The following is a 15792-nucleotide window of genomic DNA, read 5'->3' as shown; positions in this document are numbered from 1 at the left end:
CTCAGGCATGTAAGTGTGTAAATGTGCATGTGTGTGCACATGTGAGTGCAGAAGAGCCTTCCAGTATGTTTGTGAGTATTAGCTGTCAGAACTGACCTAGACAGGTGATGGAAGTTGGATAGCGAAAACATGAAAGTCTCAGGGAAAGATACATAGACTGTGGCCAGCAGGAGCACAGAAGCCAGGGTACCAACCCCGTTTCCTCACTGAGCAACCAACTTCTAAGTGAAATCATAGTGGTGCACCCAGGATGCCTGGCAGAAAGGAGAGGCAGAAGGAAAATGCCTGGGGAAGACCAGTGAGAGTGCAGAGGAATCGAGACACAGAACAGGCTGCAATCCCAGAACACAGAAGCCATGGTGAACGATCCACAGCCCCTGGGACACCCAGCTACAAGTGTCTTTCCATCCTTCTCTAGTGTCAGGCGTTCTTTCCCTAACCTTGCCATGAGCATGAGCACCCCTTGCCTCTTTTATGAAGTTTCAGAGATGGATCATCACTGCAGCATAAGCACCTGCTACCTGCAGAGTCTTCCAGTTTGAAACATCACTCTTTGTACTCTTTTTAGAATGCATCTATATCGGGTATCAGGACTATAGGATGGATGGCTTACCTTGATCCTCTTGCTGCTCCCAGCAGCACAGGCTTGGGCAACTGGGCAGGCTGGTACGTGTTCTCACATGGAGAACAGAACCACTTTGAAAGGGCCTCAATAGGGTAAATGGGCAGACATGCATTTCTCCTGCACCAATGAGCCATGGAACTTAACAGTGAGTTGTCCTTAGCATCTCAGTGGCAGGAGTTCAAACAAGTTTCAGTAAGTTTCCTCATGCCAGTAGAGCATGCCCCGTTTCTCTCTCTGTGCAAAGTGAGGCCAAGCCTTTACAGGTCTGTGCAGTGTTCACGTCTGTCCAGCGAGGGAGGGAGGGTAACCCGTCCCCTTCTGTGGTTCAGCAGTGACTGCCCACTGTTGGCTTTCAAGTTTGAGAAAGCACTCTCCAAATGTGTGGACTAAAAACTCTGATCTCCTATTGGTGCAACTCACTCAGAAGTAGAAGAGCTTGCCTTTACTTCAAGGATAAGCGTCTCTCTTGAGCACTACTGTCCAGAGAGTGGCAAACCACAACACCACCACATAGAGAGATGGAGACACACAGACACCAGCGCCTGGTACACACACAGAAGGATTGCCCAAAACAGTGATATGCCAGAAACAGAGATAAAGAGACACAGAGTGAGCTTTGTACCCTAAGGGTCTGGTGTCCCTGAACAGTGGAGATCAATTGTAGCAAACGGTAGGGTTTTTCCCTACTCCCATAGCATCCGGACAGCAACAGGCTCTGTCCCATGGAGAAAAGTACCCAGCCACGTGGACCCCCTGGATATCCTTTGGATACTGAGGGAGAGCTCCCAGTTATTGCCTGTCCCGGAGGACACAGGAGTGTGCTCTTCTGATTGTGGAGCAGGAACCCGTGGTTGGTTGTCTGCCACCCATTTCCAGATCCAGGTCAATGACAGTGCCTGAGGTAGCAACAGAGGCAAAACACGCTACCTCCCTGGAGCAGAATGTGGCCACGTGGGGTCACTGGAGCCCAGGAAGCACGGAAGAGGTCTAGGGGCGTGTCCATAAGTGTGCCACCCACTACCCTCTCAGTCATTGGTCTAGATTTGGGCCAGTAGCCTGTGAGTGGCTTACAGCCTAGGGCCCCTCCTGTTTGGCTTATCTCCCAGGGCCGGTTCACCATGTCCTGGGCTGTCTGCCACCCATTTCTTCAGCTCCAGACCACCCTACACACACCAGCCCCTGCTCCCCAACCATCACCCTCACTCCCCGCCCCCAAAGAGCTAGTGGGCCCCACAGGTTTACTGCAGCCTCTGCCACCATTGTGCACCACTTGCTGTGCTATTATGTCTCGTCCCTTCACATCTGCACCAGCTGGGGATCAGGGCCAGGGCCAAGAGGAGAGAGTGAGGCAGTCAGAGGAAGGAGGGAGCATCCTGGGACCCCAGACCTTTTTAATTGTGAGCCCAGGTGCTCAGTGGGCAGGGGCCCCACAGCCTGTCTTTGTGATGCTGTGCATAGCCTGGACCTTCCAGCCACCAATTGTTACGCCAGGCAAAGAGGCAACCCTCTTCAGGGTGGAGGCAGTGGAGGACAGCAAGGCCCTGGTAGATGAAGACGTGGTGGGGATCGAGTGGGAGTTTCAACTATTGGCGGAAGACAGCACCAAGGAGGTAGAGGTTGTGACAGATGACGAGCGGCAACAGGGGTTCTCCCAGGAGCTGGAGGAAAAAACGGTGGAGGAGCAGGGCTGGGAGAGGCCCGGAGGCCCGAGTGAGCTTCCAGCGCTAGATGAGCTGCAGGCGCTGGCCGCCCTTCGGGTGGAACTGAGCTCTGAACATGAGAAAAACCACAGGGCCTACATTCGATTCATGCACAAGAGCCATCAAAGGAGGAAGAGTCACTTGGCTTGGAGGAGTGCCATCATCCAGGGCATCCCTGGCTTCTGGGCCAAAGCTGTATCCTTTTTGCTGCTTCTTGGCGTCCGCTGCTCAGGAGGAGGAGGAGAAAGAGCAGGAGGAGTGTTAGGGGCGAGGGCACTGGAGGCCCCTGAAGGAAGTGTGGTCCTGGGCAATTGGCAGGCTCTAAAGGGACACCCCAGTAGAATCTGGGCAGGGCCACACCTGTAAGTGTCGGAGCCATGACTTTGAGTCTCTCCTTCTGGCCTGCATCTGAGAAGGAGCAGCACCTGAGGCCTCTAAGTCAGGAATGACCAGAGACAGTTCACCAGATGAGCCTTGGCAGACAGTTCTCATTGTAAATGTAGAGGTTCCCAGGAAATAGCTGAGACATGGGAGTCTCTCTCTCTCTCTCTCTCTCTCTCTCTCTCTCTCTCTCACACACACACACACACACACACACACACACACACACACACACCAACCCCTTTGCTTTCAGACATGGTTTGTCACAATGACTACAAGTCTGAAAATGTAAGCAGTGACATGCCACTACCCAGCATACACAGGTCTGGAGGAGAACAGTAGCGGTCAAAACAGCCCCTGCTTAGAGAATGCAGATCACCTCAGATGCAGAACATCACAAAAAACCCACAACTGCCAGGAGCCAGCATGGGAGACCCCACCCATGACAAGGTCATGTGGGAGAGGTCTGACAGGCAAGGCGAGTCAGGACTCGAGGGCCCCCCTGGACCTGCTTGAGCATCTACCCCCAAACCAGAATCTGTCTGTTTTACAACTTTCACAAACTCCTCTGATATTAACGAGGATACCCACGAGGGGGGATATCCACGACCACCTTTCTCTGAAGGAAATCAACTTAGAGCTCTAGTTAATAAGTCTCCTGGGTACAATGGGTGTGTTCCAATTCAAATCCCTTGGATAGCTTTCTAACTTGCCTGATAGGTTTTTCCAGACTCTTAACAGCTACACATGTGATTATTCACAGCCTCCCAACCACAAGAGGTATGGGAGGCTTAAGATAGTCCAACAATGCAGAGCTTCTCGGGGAGTTAAAACCATTAGAATAGAACTAGTAGAGGATTTGTTTGTTGAGCTAACCCTTGCTGCCAAGTTTCCATACCCCCTTACCCACTATGTCCCTGGGAGTATATCGATTAATATAGTTGGTATATAGAAATATAAGTAGTAGCTTTGATGTTAACAACCTTAGACCCTTGAGTTAATAAATTCTTTCCTTGTTATCCCTCACTGCTCCTGTTGCCCTATAGGAATGCAATTCTATCTAGTCCTTTCAGGGAGTGGTGCCAAACTTTAGAAAAATAAACCTTTGGAGAAAATAAGTTTTTCTGGTTGCATAACCTTTATCACAAGAACAATGTTAGCAGACCTCCTGGCCAGAAGATGATATAAATCACCTAAAGCCTTAGTGTATAATAAGTTTGCAGAAAGAAAGCCTGGTTTCGATAAGGATCAAGGACTGCTGACCTCGCATGACTCTGCACCCTCTATTATCTTTTATGTACAACTTAGGGTATAAAAGCTCCTTTTGAAAATAAAGCTACAGGCCTTGCTCATCAGGCTTGTTCTCCCTGTGTCATTCTTGTTTCCTTTTCTCTCCTTTTCTCTCTCTGTTCTTCCTTCAGGATGACGAATTGGAGCGTGGGTGTCCTCTGAGTCCACTTACCTGCCCGGGCTTCTAAGACTCAATCGGGAGGACACCTAGCGTCTTCAGGGAAAGGATGCTCTGCGTCTTCACCCCACTGAGAGGGCGCCTGTGGCCTCCGTGGACAGTGCAATATGGTGTCACGGACTTTATTTATTTATTATTATTGATTTCTGTGTAAACCAGATAGATCAAGCCTCTTTCTCTCCCCTCTGCTGTCCTTTCACCGACGCCATTCTCCTGAGGGAATCCCTGGATCCAACCGGGGCTGGACCCCGGTACAGAGCCATGAGTGTGCCTGATGGTATGGAAGGGCCTGAGGACAACAGTGGTAGCCCGGCAAGCAGAAGTTCCCGGCATCCTTGCAGATGCCTGTTCTGGTGTCCTTCTTCCACCCGAGATTACGGCTGATGCTCCTGGCTCTTCTTGGCTCGGCATGTGGCCTGAAAGCAGATTATGAACCACCCTCAAGTTTGCATCATGATCAGCAACCAAGATAAAGACTTTCTCAGCTACATGATTGACTTGAAGGTCAGTGAGGGAGACTGAGGATGGCTGGGTATGGGACTTGGCAGAGAGTAGGAGGATCATGTTATCCATGTTCCTGCACTGTGAGTCTTTGGAGAGGCGTCGTGGAAGCTGTTAATGTCTGCCTGGGAGGCAAGTTGAGGCCCGTATAAGCTTGCACCTTTCCCTCCTCCCTATTCTGGCTGGTGCAGGTGCAGAGATATCCACGGTTCCGCTGCAAGCTGATCTTTTCCTTTTGGGAGAACCCCTACTTCTTGAACACGGTGATCATTAAAAAGTATTACCTTGACATCACTGGTAAAACGTGCCTCCCTGGGTGATGAGTGTGGGTGTGCAGGGTTGTGGATAATCCATCTTCAGGATCCACCCCAGTTTCCCTGTCTTTTTGCAGGTCATAGGGCATGTTGTTCCACTCCAGTCCACTGGATCTGGGGCTTTGAACGGGGAGCACTCAGCCACAAGTTGCACACCAGGAGCCTTAAGTTTCTCAACTGGTTGTCAGGCTACAACTGCTCAGAATTGAACAGGATTGCTGAGGTGGGGATACTTTGGGCCTGCACACAATTGGTGATTGATGTTGGAGTTCTTGGCTGCTCATGGGATGGTTCAGGGCCTGGTCAGTCCCGGGCTGACCTTGCTTGTGTTGCCAGCAGATCATCAATGAAGACGTATGGAATGATCTCCTGAAGTACTACTCCAGGGAGGAAGGTTCCTCCATGAGAGGTAACTGACAGAAACACATATGGTGAGGGGGTCTGGAGGTGGGCTGAGAAGAGATAGTCGTGTAGTAGCCATGACACTGTCCTTTCCCAAACGGGGTTGCTCAGGCTCGTGGAAGCTGGCTGTGGAGCCTGAATTTGAGCCATGCATGTAGAAGGTGGCCTCCTGAGACTTGAGGATTGAGGACTCATTGTGTCCGTGAGTGCAGCAAGCCTCCCTCACGTCAGCTGTTGTTGCAGTGCAAGAGTCCTAGATGATAGTACCAGAGGCAGGGTGAATTAAGTTTCTTTGTCAGAATCATTCTTCCATGGGTCCTGCCATCCCCGGGATTCCTGCTGCTGACTGAGGTGAGATTGCCTGGGCCCTTCACTCCTGCCCCTTACCCTGGGAAGGCCTATCATTGAAAGGGTGTCCTCTCTAGGGTCCCAGTGCACCTGTGTGCTGACTTTGGGATCTTGTGTGAATTTCCACATCCACCACTTGGTGTCTCATCACCACCTGACATGCTGCACTGGAAGCAGCTTCAGGGTGCCTTGGGAAAATACGGAAGAGATCGTGGGGGAGGTGGACAGGGAGACCAAAGGGCAGGGCATGGTGCCTACTGACGCCATCTCCAACATTGTTAGACATGAGCGTCTTCACCTCCTGAAATATCTGTGTTCCCCGTTTGCGTTTGTGTCCCCATGCCGAGCATGTGTGTGTATGCATGCATGTGCCTGTGTTGTCTGTGTTTATTTGGATGTGTGTGAATGTTTCCAGCCCAGGGCAGACGCAGAGATGAAGGTGACAGGAGAGGAGGTTTCAAGGAACCAGAAGAGGAGGCAGGAGGCATCCCCAGTCTCAAGGTGGTTGGTTGCCGTATTTTCACAGTGACCCTGTCCTGGATGGTAATGAGGAAAGGATGGCCAGTGATAACTCTGGACCATGGCTCCAGAAATCTTGAATTAGACCAAATACAAAACACATTCACCATTTCCACCATGTTAATGTGTGTTTGGACCGGGAAGAGGGGGTGCATGGTCTGAGGATTCACCCAGGGCAAATCAGGTAGGGTGGGGCTTTGAAACCACTGCCTGTGAAGCCCTTGGTCTGTGGGGACTTGGGCTGGGCTGTGGAAATGGTGGATGTGGTTACAGCATGACCCGGGATGGTGAGGAGGCTAAGGTCCTGCAGAGATGGGCAGCGATTCAAAGGAGAAAGAGGCACAGATTGCCTGCTGCACTGGAGACTTGTTCCACAAACGTGAGAAGGAGACATGAGAAGAACACAAACGTGTTCAAGGAGAAGGGAAGGTCCTTGAACAGTGCAGCACATCAACCAGCAAGCTCCCTCCCCGAAGGTGGTACACACTGGCACGTGGCAACACAAAACGCAAGATGTGCTAAAGTAAGCTGTATGTGCAAAACCACAGGAATCCTAGGAGACACAGGGTATGAGCGTGGCATCCCTCCAGGCACTTCCAGCCTCCCTGGCAATGCAGAAAGGTGAGGAAAGCGCAGGAGTGGGTGTACATGTGTGCCTCTCTGCCAGGGTGTGCCTGCGAGGGAGGGAACAGGGAGGAAGCAAGAATGGTGGGCTAATTGGATGTCCCAAGGCACCTCAGGAGAGTGGGAGACACAGAAGCCCCTGGGAGCAGTTTGAGCCTGCTGGTTTTCAGGGACTAGGGTCTAGGCAATTAGCAGTCCTGCCAAAGATACTCCATGGCTTATGCTGAAAGTCCTAATGTGTATTCCTTCTTTCCTCTGGGGTCTTGCCTCTGGCTTTGGGGGCCTGAGGGGCAAAGGTGTGCATCTGCCCCTGAGGGAGGAGGTTTCTGACAGTATCGCTGAAGCAGAATTTCTGATTTTGTCTGCACCAGGTGACACTCAGAAGGACCTTGCCTTCCAGGTGACCGGTTTGGATGCCCCTGGGCCCAACCGGGTCTGGCTTCCTTGGCACATGGGCTGTGTAGGCAAGCAGGGATGCCTGACTGTAGGGAGTCCTACCTGGGTCTAACAAGAGCAACTGAAAGAGAGTCTTGGCATTTAGCAAATCAGTGAGGCCTTGGTGGTTCAAACCCTCTTGGTGCATTTCAAATAGAAAAGCTGCTTTCTGCCCAAGGGAGGCATGAGCTGTGGGCCCAGAACGGGCAGGTTTCCCAGGGCATCATCTGATCAGGGACTCTGTGTATCTGTGTAGTGTTAAACAGAGGGGATGACGTGTAGGGATGCCACTTTACCTGTACAGCCTCAGGACTTGTATCAGAAGAGAGCCTGTATCTGTGTGCACCTTCTTCAGAACACTGGATCAGAACCAGGCCTTTCACAGTCACAGTATCTTTGGCCTTTTCCAGCTACATGGAGATAGCACTTGGGGACACAGGTAGACAGTTGCACACATAAAGCTACACAGATAGAAAGAACAGGGGGCCTCACTCAGAATGTTGTGGGCCCTAAGGGGTGGTAGGCAAGCAACAGGGACACAAGATTGACAAGGAATGACCTAGATAGGTGCACACTGAAAAGCAGTTCTCCAACTCAGAAGAGCTCAGAGGTCCTTGTTTTCTGGTCCCCTGGCATGCACAGGCAGTGGATCAGGCCAACGTGACTGGTACCATGAAGCTGTCCAAGGTGATGGGAGAATGCAGAACACAGGTTCATGTCACTCAGCTGTCCAGGGCGAGCCCTTCCAACCCTGCCCGATTCTCTGCAGGTCGGTACCTGTCATGAGCAAATGCCAAGATTTTGTAACTTTTGAGGATAAGCCACAGAGTTAGAAGTGCAACCTGACATGATCGATGAGCAAGTGAAAGAAAACAACCAGGACAAAAAAAGTCAGGTGCTTACCAAAATTCATGTTCCCAGAGCAGAAAGCCTATACTTCTGCATATGTGCAACTTTCCTCTCAGGGATGTTACTGTGTACACACACGTGTGTACACATGTGTGCCCAGAAGTGCCTACCAGTACACTTGTGAGTATGAGCTGTGGGAACTTACCTAGCCAGGTGATGGAAGTTGGATAGTGAAAACAGGAAGGTCTTAGGGAAAGGTACATGGACTCTGGCCAGCAGAAGCACTGAAGCCAGGGAATCGATCCCTGTAATCTCACTGAGCGAACAAGTTCTAAATGGAAGCACAGTGGTGCACCCAGGATGCCTGGCAGAAAGGAGAGGCAGGAGGGAAGAGCCTGGGGAGTGTGCAGAGGAAAGTCCACTATACCTGCAATTTATGAAAAGTCAAAAATGTACCTAATGAGCTGGAAGGAGAAACTACCTAATTAATGGAATTATTTAGCTGAGGAGATTTCCAGCCAAACAGCCAAAAGTATTGCCTGGTTTCCTCTTGCTGCCTATAGTAAAATATGAAGGGAAATTAAAAAAAAAAAAAAAAAAAAAAAACTTTAAGAAAAAGACTATTAAAAAATGAGACAGAATTTGCTGATTTGGAAATTTTTCAGTCTTTTAAGATGACCGAAGATGCTAAAATTAATGGCTATCAAGCAAAGATCATATCCAGGGCATTAGAGTAAGGTGGTCCAAATATAACATTGTACATCATCTATACGTCAGTTCTTAATATATTTTTTTTAATTAACTTGCTCTAAAGATTTGTGTGATGGTAAAATTCTCTGTTAAGCCTCAGAAAGGTGGAAGGGGATGTTAATGGCATTATTTAGTCAGGCCAATGCCCTCCAAAGAGTTTAGACGTGTAACTCAGAGATCACTTCAGTCACACAATACGACTTCTACTAAGTTTCAGAGTGTTATCCTCAGCCATCTCAGCAGAAAACCAAGGCAAAATAGGCCTATGAAGACATGTGTGATTGTGGTTTTAGAGTGGGGTGCTTTCGAAGAACACCAGTAAGATTATCAGGAGGCACACCAAGTTTTTATGATAACATATTTAAGTTTAGCTTAGATTGAAAGGACCAACAACAATACAAAATAAGAGAACTCTGGACTTCTACCTTCGACAAGCAGGAAGCAGACTAGGGAGACTGTTTCACTGTATCAACCTTTCATGCAATGGAATCATGTTAGAGGGCAGAATTAAAAATTCAGAGACCGAAGCTTAGAAGTTTCCAGGCCTTGAATCCTCATCCAAGGACTGCCAACAAGAACCCGTGGGATTTCAGAATTGCTACTATTGACTCCCATCTCCCCTCCTCTTTCTGGAACAGGAGTGTCTATGAAGGTTATCTATGCCTGACCCACCACTGTATGTTGGCTGTTAAAGTGAGCAGATTGACTCATCCCTTTTGTTCACAGATCCTCAGGTCTAGAGGAACTATACTTGTATAATTTGAACTGTTGTATTGGAGAAGACTCGAGAGTCTCTTGGACTGCAAGGAGATCAAACCAGTCAATCCTAAAGTAAATCAGTCCTGCATATTCATTGGAAGGACTGATCCTGAATCTGCAGCTCCAATACTTTGGCTACCTGATGCAAAGAACTGACTCATTGGAAAATACTCTGATGAGGGAAAGCTTGAAGGCAGGAGGACGAGGGGACGTGAGAGGATGAGATGGTTGGATGTCATAAACAACTCAATGGATCTTGAGTTTGAGTAATCCCCCAGAGTTGATGATGGGCAGGGAAGACTGTCCTGCTGCAGCCCATGGGGTCGCAAAGAGTAGGACACAAGTGAGCGACTGAATACTTGAGATATTGCACAACTGGACCCTGATCCATATCTGGACCTGACTTAAATGACAAGGTCCTGAACTTCAAGTTAATGCTATAATGGATAAAATCTTTGAAAGCATTGGCAGGAAAATGCATTTGGGACATACAAGTATGTAAACAATTTGTGGCCATGTGTGTACCACGTGATTTTAAATTATGTCCACAAATCCTTACCATCAAGGGTGGATCTTATACTCCACTTCACATGTGGGCTGGACTTAGTGGCTCATTTCTAATGTTAGAATATTGTAGAAATGAAAATGAAGTGTCTGAGACTAGGTCATAAAAGGCACTGCATCCTCCTTGCTCATCCTCTTGGGTCACTCACTCTAGAAGCCTTCTTATCTTGAGAACACTCAGGTAGCCCAGCAGAGAGGTCCATGTGAAAGAACTTAGGCTTTCTCCTAACAGACAGCAAGGAAACTGGTTTCAACAGCTATGTGAGTAATCCATCTTGGAAGGAAATCCACCAGCCCATGTCAAGGCTTCAGAGGATGGCAATCTCATGAAACCCTGAGCCAGAACATTCAGCTGAATTACTCCTGGACTCCCAACTTTCAGCAGCGGTATGAGATAATATTGTTTTAAGCTATTAGTTTGGGGTAATTTGTTATGCAGCAGTAGTTCACTAATGCACTGCCAACTTTGGGCAATGTCTTTATCCAGGGGTGCCTGTCAATTTAGTTCAATCTAAGCCAGAACCTGCTATGTGAGCTTAGTAAAAATACCCCACCCTTGATCTGACCACCCTCAGTATCAGATCAAATTTCTTGTCACTCACCTCAATATCTTATCAGCCTTGCCTAGCCTCAGCAATGATCCTCTCAGTTTAGCCAGAATCCACCCTCACCCATCAGTTCAATTCAGTTCAGTAGCTCAGTCGTGTTCAACTCTTTGCATCCCCGTGAATCGCAGCATGCCAGGTCTCCCTGTCCATCACGAACTCCCAGAGTTCACTCAGAGTTCACTCAGACTCACTCCATCGAGTCAGTGATGCCATCCAGCCACCTCATCCTCTGCCGCCCTGTTCTCCTCCTGCCCACAATCCCTCCCAGCATCAGTCTTTTCCAATGAGTCAACTCTTCGCATGAAATGGCCAAAGTACTAGAGTTTCAGCTTTAGCATCGTTACTTCCAAAGTAATCCCAGGGCTGATCTCCCTCAGAATCCTTACGGTCCTCTTAATAAGTTTCCATCCACTGACACCCACCCTGTTATTGTTGTTGTTCATTGCTTTTCAGTCCCCCAGTCTCTTTGCAACACCATGGACCCACCCTGTTGCTTAGCTATAAATCCCAGCTGTGTTCCTGCTGTAGTCAGACTCGAGCTCAATCTCTCTACCCCATTATAAGACCCTGCTGTAGTAGTCTTACCTTGAATAAAGTTTTTCTTACCACCTTTGCTGCTGCTAAGTCACTTCAGTCATCTCGACTCTGTGCGACCCCATAGACAGCAGCCCACCAGGCTCACCCACCCTGGGATTCTCCAGGCAAGAACACTGGAGTGGGTTGCCATTTCCTTCTCCAATGCATGAAAGGGAAGAGGAAGTTAATTCCAATACTAGAAGTGAGAATGGAATGAGATTCTGAGAGGATAATATTCAACCCTGAGTGGAATGACTTTTGTTTCAGGAAAAGTCCAGTCAAGCAAAAACCTGGGGAAAGAAAGGGAGGAAGAAAGGAAAGAAAGAGGAAGAGAGAAGGGGAAGAAAGGAAGAAAAAGAAAGAAAGGAGAAAGAAAGAAAAGTAAATGTCTCAACAGATGTTGTAAACTATCCAATAAAACAATTTTCTTTAAATTTTAAAAATAGAAATAGAAATTTGTAGCCATATACTCATTGCATTTGATGGTACTAAGAACAAGAAAACCCATTTACATATCATGTTTAGAAGTCCTGGCCAACACAATAAGATTAGTTTAAAAAAAAAAAAAAAAATATACCATGTTATTTGTAAAAAGAAAAACAGAAGAAATAATTTAAAAAAACGTTTTATTTCTATAAATACTAATTTTACTTACAAGTCTTTGGCAACATGAATTAAATATTAAATTTTATCTGAGAGAGCAAGCAAAATAGAATCCTCCTGTCCCCTTCTCCTCCTGCCCCCAATCCCTCCCAGCAGTAGTTGGCAATAAATAACAACTTATATTCTTTAGGAGCATACTTCAGAGCAAATAACAGTAACAATATTGATAACACTAAGGAAAAATAAAAACACATAACTAAACCATTTCATATTTTTACTATAGAAATAGAATAAATGAGCTACATATATAAAAGTCTGCACGTTTAATTATACATAGAAGTTTTCACCTGAGACCAGAACAACACACACTCTTTCTGCAAAAGTGGTTTAAGCTTACACTTAACAAAGTGCTTTGGCCTAAGCAAACTAACTGGAAAGTCCTAGTAAAATATTCAAAGTGCAAATCAACCAGTCAAGCATGGAGTAAATAAATACAATAGACTTTACACTCAGAAAATTACCTAAAATGCAGACAAGACTCGCTACAGCTTAGTCATCTGTAGTCCTTCCTGTTCAGTTCTGAAAGGGATGCTAAGCCCTTGGTGATTATCACTTCCCAGCATTTTGTGAAAGCTTAGAGAATTTAAATAAATTGAGGAAGGGTGAAAAAAGAGTGGGGAGAGATAAGGAGGAGAAAGGAAGGGAAAACGAGATATTTCTCCTGGCATAGGTCTACAGCCAGGATCCCAGGTTCCTTGAATTGTGCACAGATTGTTTGTTACCTGTGCCGGAAGTGGAGAAGAGATGGCATTAAAACATACCTGCTGCTGCTGCTGCTAAGTTGCTTCAGTCGTGTCCGAATCTGTGCAACCCCAGAGCCAGCAGCCCACCAGGCTTCCACATCCCTGGGATTCTCCAAGCAAGAACACTGGAGTGGGTTGCCATTTCCTCCAGTGCATGAAAGTGAAAAGTGAAAGTGAAGTCGCTCAGTTGTGTTCAACTCTAGAGACCCCATGGACTGCAGCCAACCAGGCTCCTCCATCCATGGGATTTTCCAGGCAAAAGTACTAGAGTGGCATGCCATTGCCCTCTCCAAGACATGCCTAAGGAGACTCAACTCCAGGAACCCACAGAGGCAGTGAAGTGTACTGATGTTCAGGAACCAATACTTGGAGGGTACCCCGCAGGTCTGTCAATGGGACCTTGGAGACCATAAGTAAAAATTTTCCACAAGTATAATCACAGATTAGTTGGATAGATTAGAGCAAGGAGAATAACTCTATGACCTGATAAATACCGAATTAAACGAGACAATTCTTGCACATCAGACTGTATCAAGTAAGACCAAAATTCAGTATGAGTTTGATAAAATGGGAAATTACACACACAAAGAATTAATTGTTAACCGCAATACATTTGTGTCCAAGGCAAGATAAGACACAACACTGAAATCTTCATATGTTCAACTAGGGTAAGACACAGGTAACTGGAAAAGGTAAGGAAAAGCTCTATAAAGGGTTTAATCACCCTGAACCATTTTTATCCACTACATTTACTATTCTCGGACAACTCCATTGTAGTTTAAGAGTAAGAGAACTAAACTTAGCCCAATTCATAAATCTAACAGATTCCCTGTGTTTGAGCCTTTTCAGTTAAAACTATGGGTCAAGGACAAATCAAACTAGATGTCAAGGCTTTTTTTCCTTGAGAATCTTAACTTGCTTTACTATTGTGACTTAGACAGACATGGCTACTTCACTGTGACTAAAGGCCAGCCAAATGGGAAAGGGGATGGAATGAATCAAATTACCCTTTTGATCACTCAACAGGAGATCCACGGGCACCAGGCCTCATTCTGTTAACTATCTCTGCTTCTGCAACTGTAGTCAATGATACACAGGGCTTGTTTGATGCTTACAGGAGCCCCTCACCAACCACAGGCATTTCAATGGTTGGCTTCCTTGAGATGTCCCTGGGGTAGGTAAAGACACTCTGAGACAGTGTTCCTTCTGCCTTGGCTCCATGCCTGGAGTGAATGTGTGTCTCTTCCTCAACTGGGACAAGAAGTCACAGCTCTCCACTGACTAAATCCCTTATCTGCTTCAAACTCACATCACAGATTCTCCATCAACTTCTCCACACCAGGCTTTTGGAGCCAGGTTATCTTAGATCAGCAAAACAGAGGCACTTCGGAGAGTTCAGCAGCACATGGGACTATACCATAAGAAAGTCATTCCAATCTGGCTGTATAGTTAATACTGAGATCTTGAAGGCATGAAAACAGTTGAAAATTACGTTTCTAAAACACTCAACAGATTATATGTATAGCAGAGGTTTTGAACTTACAAACAACATGAAATACCGAAATAGGTTGTTACTTTTCCTCTCTCCCCCTCTCTCATTCTTTCTCTCACACACACGTGAGCACATACTTTTTTACATATTAAGATAATTATATGAAAAACAGGTAATATATTTTTAAATAACATCTCAACATTCAGGTTAATTAAAACTGTTCTTCATGAATTAAAAAAAAAAAATATAAATTACCCATTGGTTTCACTATATTTGATACTATTGAATACTGCTATAATTTAGATTTTTTTGTTTTTAATGGGGATTTTAAATTTGACTGAAATACTTGCTTCAGACTTACTGAAAGTAGAATTAAGGGTTTTTTTTTTTTTTTAACTCCTACTTTTAGATTGGGGGGCGGGGTGATGGTTCAGAATCAGATGTGTTCACAGTAATGGATGGTACTTCCACCAATCCTGGTTGAAGAGGTTCCAGTGATACCTGAATAACAACTTTTGTTTCAGGAGGTAATCCTTTTAGCTGCTTAGGCTTCTTAAACATTTGTTTAGCTGTTTAGGCTTCTTAAACAATGGGTCTTGTGCTCCATTTTCTCTTTGTAAGTTAAAAACTGTAGCCAACATTTGGAACACTGGTGAAAACTCTTTACCCAGTGCCCTCTATAATGACACATGTATGGTGTTGCAGTTTTAAAAATTTTGAGACAAAACGGACAAAGCAGATTCTTAGTGTTACCATGGTATGCTTTGAATTGTGCATCCACATCTGCAAAGACTGATGATCTGTAATTGCAAACCTGGCATACATAGGGCATTTCGCCAGGCTTATGATTGTCTTTCATGTGCTATAAGAGAACCTGATCTGTCTCAAAGGACAACTCACAGATTTTACAGTCTGCAGAGGGCTTCTGGGAAATGTGAATACTTTCAGTGTGACACTGCAGCTGGAAGGGAGTAGGAAACTGGTGGTGGCAGTGCTGGCAGGAGGTGTGGTTTTTCCAGCTGTCACCTCTCTGCCTTTCAAGTCCCAAATGGTGCTTCATGTGATTCAGAAACTTGACGTTTTTTAGAACTTTCAAGCAGCTGAGGCATTTTTAAAGGCTGTGTGAGTTTTTTGGTTCTGGCTGCCCATCTCCTATACGCTGTCCATAGTAGAAGTCACCAAGTAACACAATCAGATTTCCTTCTGTGGGATCAACAATCTTGTTTTGACTTGCTAAACTTGGAAAGTCAGTTTTTTTCAGCCCATTTTTCCCTAAAGGACTTACAGGCTTACAATGAGCATTGTCCTTTGGAAAAGCTGTTGGATGAGGTTCTCCATTCTGAACATGGCTTAATGAGGTATGAACACTGTCTGGTGTGCTTTGCTCAGTAGTCACTGTATGAAAAATACCAGAAAGGGATAAAGCTAAAGAATGTCCCCTATAATTCCATCACTGTGTTTAGGCCTTTTG

The 15792-nt window shown here is 46.3% G+C and overlaps 1 protein-coding gene and 1 pseudogene across 1 annotated transcript; one reads left to right on the top strand and one right to left on the bottom strand.

Moving 5' to 3' along the window:
* Positions 1-1908: 1908 nt before the first annotated feature.
* On the top strand, positions 1909-5406 carry LOC138987088 (testis-specific Y-encoded protein 1-like). Its single transcript, XM_070367020.1, has 6 exons — positions 1909-2032; positions 2084-2520; positions 4601-4678; positions 4867-4972; positions 5067-5212; positions 5329-5406. The coding sequence occupies exons 1-6, from the start codon at positions 1909-1911 to the stop codon at positions 5404-5406; spliced, it is 969 nt and encodes a 322-aa protein (XP_070223121.1).
* A 1018-nt stretch (positions 5407-6424) lies between these two features.
* Positions 6425-15559, bottom strand: LOC138987087 (zinc finger protein 280B-like; annotated as a pseudogene).
* Between the last annotated feature and the right edge of the window lie 233 nt (positions 15560-15792).

The sequence above is a fragment of the Bos mutus genome, unplaced genomic scaffold (assembly GCF_027580195.1).
Source record: "Bos mutus isolate GX-2022 unplaced genomic scaffold, NWIPB_WYAK_1.1 CTG637, whole genome shotgun sequence".
NCBI classification, from domain to species: Eukaryota; Metazoa; Chordata; class Mammalia; order Artiodactyla; family Bovidae; genus Bos; species Bos mutus.
This window is presented reverse-complemented; position numbering and strand designations above follow the sequence as displayed.

Coding starts and splice junctions, on each gene's coding strand:
- LOC138987088 (XM_070367020.1), top strand. CDS start 1,909: ATGTCTCGTCCCTTCACATCTGCACCAGCTGGGGATCAGGGCCAGGGC. Junction 4,679..4,866: donor GCTACATGATTGACTTGAAG/GTCAGTGAGGGA, acceptor TGGCTGGTGCAG/GTGCAGAGATATCCACGGTT. Junction 4,973..5,066: donor GTATTACCTTGACATCACTG/GTAAAACGTGCC, acceptor GTCTTTTTGCAG/GTCATAGGGCATGTTGTTCC.